Source organism: Montipora capricornis, chromosome 3, assembly GCF_036669925.1.
Source record: "Montipora capricornis isolate CH-2021 chromosome 3, ASM3666992v2, whole genome shotgun sequence".
NCBI classification, from domain to species: Eukaryota; Metazoa; Cnidaria; class Anthozoa; order Scleractinia; family Acroporidae; genus Montipora; species Montipora capricornis.
In genome coordinates this window covers 65,781,226-65,786,225 of record NC_090885.1, presented here as the reverse complement: position 1 = coordinate 65,786,225, position 5,000 = coordinate 65,781,226, and the positions used below count along the sequence as shown (strand labels likewise).

The following is a 5,000-nucleotide window of genomic DNA, read 5'->3' as shown; positions in this document are numbered from 1 at the left end:
CATTTTTGTTTTCTTTTCAACGTGTAAACTCTCGCAGTGTTTTCGGTACTGATTTGGAACACTTTTTCTGAGCCTGTGCTGCTCCTCATCAGTTGTTTACCGTACCTTGCACGGGTGTTACGCCTCAATCAATCCTTTGACAAAATGGCGGAAAAGACTGAGGAGCTGACCCGTTCCCAAGGGCTCTTAAGAACCGTGCCTTTTTCTGACGGGTACTTTACAAAACTTGTACGTGTAAACAACAGATTTCGTCTGAAACCGGTACTTGTTCCTACCCGAGCCGTCCCTTCTCTTTTGACGAGTAAAAAGGCCTTCACTGTGGTACGCGATTCAAACTATTTGGGAATAAAGGTATTTCCATATCATTTAAATGTCAATGCTATAAACTATCATGCAATACAATACAGAAAGAATCTTAACCCCGGGAGATTTGAATTGGATACAACGTTTGGTCTATTATTTTCCTGCCAAACATGGCTTAAAAATAGAGACTTTTCTGACGCTGTCACCAGATGCTCACTCTTAGGTAATGGGCTCTTGGCGTTCATTTTGTTTTATCCGTTAATCGGTGACACTTAAAAGGGCCTGTTCTCAGTTGGTATGATTGTTTATACCAACTCGTACATCAGCGTAAAGCAGAACGTTTTTACTCTGCTGCTCACCTCATTAAAAGCAGGATTGTTTGTGCATTTTTTGATCTTAGACTCCTTGTCCTGATCTGCAACACTGACTCGAACAACAGGGTGAATGTTTCCTCCTACTAACTGACGGCCCTCAAAGATTTTGACACGGATCTGAAAATGTCACACAATAATCTTATTTGTCTCGAGCACTCGCTATTTATCATATGATCTCAGTACAGTCAGAAAACTCAAGGATTTACCAGGTAGCAACCAATAAAACAGGCCGAATAGGCCATTTCCGAGTTCATGTCTGCCTCCTCTTCAAAGTGAGTCTAAGTGCAAAGTTTTTGTGATGGTAATTAGTTCCACTTTTACATCTGAATGAAAACTAATTTTCATAACAAAAACTTCGCACTTGGACTCGCTTTGAAGAGGAGGCAGACATGAACTCGCAAATGGCCTATTAAGGAATGTATTAATTTTTTCGATTACGGCATTTGGATATGTGTAAAAATTCCGAAGAACCAATGACCTTCTTTTCTCAGTAGAGAACGGGTTGTACTTCATCTTGTCGTAGGTTTCCTTCCCGGGTGTTTCCCTTCTTTTCATGACTGAAGACAACACTCTTTGTTGTGACACAAATATAAATTTTCTGAAAGGCCACCGGGAAAGCCGGTACTTATACCTGAAAATCCTGCGGTTTGTTGGATAACGCTTTCCTTTTCTTTCGACGCCTTGTCCTAAAAGATTAACGTTAACACAACAGTTATTTGTGCGAACTCTCCAGTTTTGTCGTAACATCTTTTCTTTTCTCTCAGTCGACGAGCTGGTCACCTAGTCTTCCACAATGTAAGTCGCCGAGTCCTTTGAACTTACACGCCACATATTACAGAATGACTATGAATATACTCGTTTTCTACGAGTAAATCAGTATCTAACCTTTTTGTATCTGCTTTGCTAGGTTCTTCATCCTCCTCCTCTGTCTCCTCTCCCTCAAGTTCCACCTGTGTCTCTGCTCCGCCGCCGCTTTCTGACGCTTTGCCGGCAGATCTGGGCGGCTGATATGTTAACTTCAGTTGAACTTTTGCCTTGAATTTCAAATGCAAGTGTTTGATCAGCGCGGTAAAAGTTGTAGATTTACACGCAAGTGAATCGTTTCCTTCGTGACCTGGCTTGCAATTGACACTTGGATGTGTTTGCGTTGGAAAGTTTCTTTACTCTGAGTTTAGACATTTTTTCCGAATTATTTTGTAACTGACGACGATGTAAGACACATCGAAACGTGTATTACAAATTCATGATTATATTTTCGATCTCAGATATTGCGTTTCTAGCTAGCTTACTGATTGGTTCACTGAATCTCGGTTATCAAATCATATACAGTATGACCTAATATGGAAACTCATTGAGTCAAGTGTTGCCAAGTTGAAAAAAATTGTGCGGGACGCAAAATTTCCCGGGACAAAACATCAGTCATGTTCAGAAATTGATGAAATTTAACAACACAGTTCAAATATTCCATTCGCGCTTGCTGCATATGAGACTGGTTATAACCAACACAGCGCTACGCGCCTCGTTCGCTATTTACCATCTCATATCCAACGCGTGCGCGTGGAATTAAATTGTTGGTTAAAGAGTTTTGGGATGTCTTTAATAAACGGGCTATATCCAAGTTCAATTCAATCCCCTGAAGTGGAGTCCAAGGGCATGACTTTTACAATGGTAATTGAGTTGTTTCAAAGCAAATTAATAAAAACTATTTCTTAAAGCTAGGCACTAAGGTTTGGTATTAACGCTGCAAGCGACATCCCTCTCTTTTTTTGGACGCAGCGAGATCACTGTTGTTGTTTTTTTTTTTTTTACTTTAGCGAATGCACATTTGACAGATATGAGATTCTCTGATGTCTAAAGTTACTACTCACAGGTGTAGCTCGTTGCTCGCCATCAAGCAATTCAACCTCAGTGTCCAGTGAATTGTTCTTAGAGCGAACCAAATTGTTTAGTGGAATGGATGCTGAGCCAATAAGCCTGGTAAGACGTTAAAATTAAAGCTTAAAATGAGTTTTCTGGGAACAGAAGGAAAAGGAAGCCTCGAACAGATTCGTAAGGTCATAAAGGCCCAACTTCAACCGACAGGCATTGCGTGCCGCGAAACAATTTTCATATATGAAAATTCCACCCGACGATGAGATTCACCCAATTAGATCGCTACGATAAGCAATGCGGATTTCCATAACAAAAATAAACGGTCGAAAAGCCTGTCGGGTGAGTATAATCTTTTCGTAATGTAAAAGCCCTTTTGTCTTGAGTAGGGCGTGAGTCTACTCTCGACCTCTGCCACGGAATTCTCTAATATGGATTTTCCGGCCGGTGAAAATGATGTATTTACAACAGCTAGTCAAAACCAGTCATGCCCGGCATGAAAAAGGACGGATTGTAAAAGAATATGGCATCCACAGCAGAGATTTCATACTGAAATGCCCATCTTTAAAGAAAATGCCTGTCATTTTCCATGATTGTTAAGAAATAGCGATAACTTACAAGGGCATGATTTCAAGTCCTAGAGGCAGCAAGTTGGGGATTTTGCCACGAAATGAGGTTTTTATTTTCTCTGGACATGAAAAAAGGGCAAAAATAATTCCCCTTTAAGAAAAGTTCCAAAAGATCGACCAAAATTTTTGTTTTCAAGCCCTTTATAGAAAACGTTTCAATTTAGGCTAAATTAAGAAACTGTCTTGGGCCTTAAACTAGTGCATGTTTGCGTAGAATTAACGAAAGAAGAAAAATTTGGCAGTTGATCTAGTTTCCCAAGCAAAATCGAAAACGGTACATGATAGCTAGACGGTCAGCAGAAAAAAAAATTAAAAAGCAAATAAGGTGGAGAATTATCTTGAATACTGAAAGAATAATTGATGGCGTGTTATCTTGATTTACATGTGATTTAAGAAACGTATTCTGTTCTCATGGTAACAAGGAGGACATCAAAGTATTCTAAATATTATCTCAGTTTGATATCAATTCATTTGAAATGTTGGACTTTTTCCATTAGATCTCGCGATCTCCCAAGTGGGCCGTTATGTGCGGCGAAGATACCGTCTCCCTGGAGACGATGGTGAATAATTGACATTCAGTCTATTTAATTAATATCTGATCGACTTGGTTAGCTCACCTGGCATGCAACAAGAAAAGATCTGCGGCCGTGCATTTGACTCCCCTTTATTCATAATTTCAGTTCGGACAGTTTTCAAACACTCAACCTCAATTATTCAACATTCGTTTTGCCTGTTAATGGCGGTACAGATTATGAATATAGCACAATTTTGAGACGATTGATTCGTAATTCTTAGTTACAATTACTAGGGTAGAGATACCTCGCCATCTGGCCACTTAAGATCAGTAACATTTCATAGAAAGTAGAATCATGATTGTTATTTACGGCAAGAAATAGGCCATCAGTGGCCGCTTAATTAGAGATCGAAAAACAATTAAAATTGAAAGTGAACGAAATTCAGGTCTGAATTAATAGGGCATTAAGAAAAGCTGAAAACATTTTCACATTAGGATTGAAGACCAGACATAAAATTAAAAATCGGCGACTCTTTCGACGAAAACGAAAGTGGTAAAGCTTTGCAAAGATCCCGCCAAGAAAAAATGTAGTTTGAGATGGTCATTAGAGCGAGTTTCAACTGAGTGTAGTTAAACCAAAACCAAAATAATTACTTTGGCCAATCAAAAAGGACGGAGACAATCCAGTAGACCAATCAAAACTCGAAGTAATTACACGTAGCCGACACAAAGCGCGGGAAAATGTGCACCCGCGAGCCACGATTGGTTTTGGTTTCACTTCTGATTGGTTGAAAAAATGGCGCGAGAACTTTGAACCAAAGCAATTCGCTAATTACTTTCGACACTCAATTGAAAAATCGCTCTAAAGATAGGCCGGAATAATTTGCTTGAGAAGTTTCGAGACGACACAATTCATCCAGCGTGTAAGGAAATGCGAACGACAGGTAAAGCAAAATTCATGAAAGAAAAATGTGCCGTTCTATAATCTCTTGCGTTGAAGGCATCACATACCTATTAGCTCTTATTTTTTCATAATCTTTAATTTTTATCTGAAGTGTCTCTTGCGCCGACAATTCCAGTCCATTTAGGTCGTACTGGAACTCCTGAAGGAAACAAATAATTCAAAACAAATTAAGCCGCAACTTTAGATATTAGGGAGCTTACGCTAGGAAGAGGCCGACGCCAACGTGAACGTTGTCTAAAAATATTATTTCCCGTTATTGTAATAATTTTGTGACAACTCCAAGTCGTTCGGAATGCAAAGTGTGTATTAACATTGCCAAAATAAAAGTGGCATGAACAGTGTGGTTG

The 5,000-nt window shown here is 39.4% G+C and overlaps 1 protein-coding gene across 1 annotated transcript in view; it reads right to left on the bottom strand.

Annotated features, from left to right (window-relative positions):
* Positions 1–5,000, bottom strand: part of LOC138043760 (myoferlin-like) — a 69,594-nt gene that overhangs the window by 61,104 nt on the left and 3,490 nt on the right. Inside the window, exons 3-7 of the mRNA XM_068890179.1 lie at positions 4,701–4,792; positions 2,546–2,651; positions 1,563–1,711; positions 1,309–1,363; positions 663–794 (exon numbers count right to left, since the gene is read on the bottom strand). Coding sequence (XP_068746280.1) covers positions 663–794; positions 1,309–1,363; positions 1,563–1,711; positions 2,546–2,651; positions 4,701–4,792 — 534 coding nt within the window. The remainder of the gene's footprint in view (positions 1–662; positions 795–1,308; positions 1,364–1,562; positions 1,712–2,545; positions 2,652–4,700; positions 4,793–5,000) is intronic.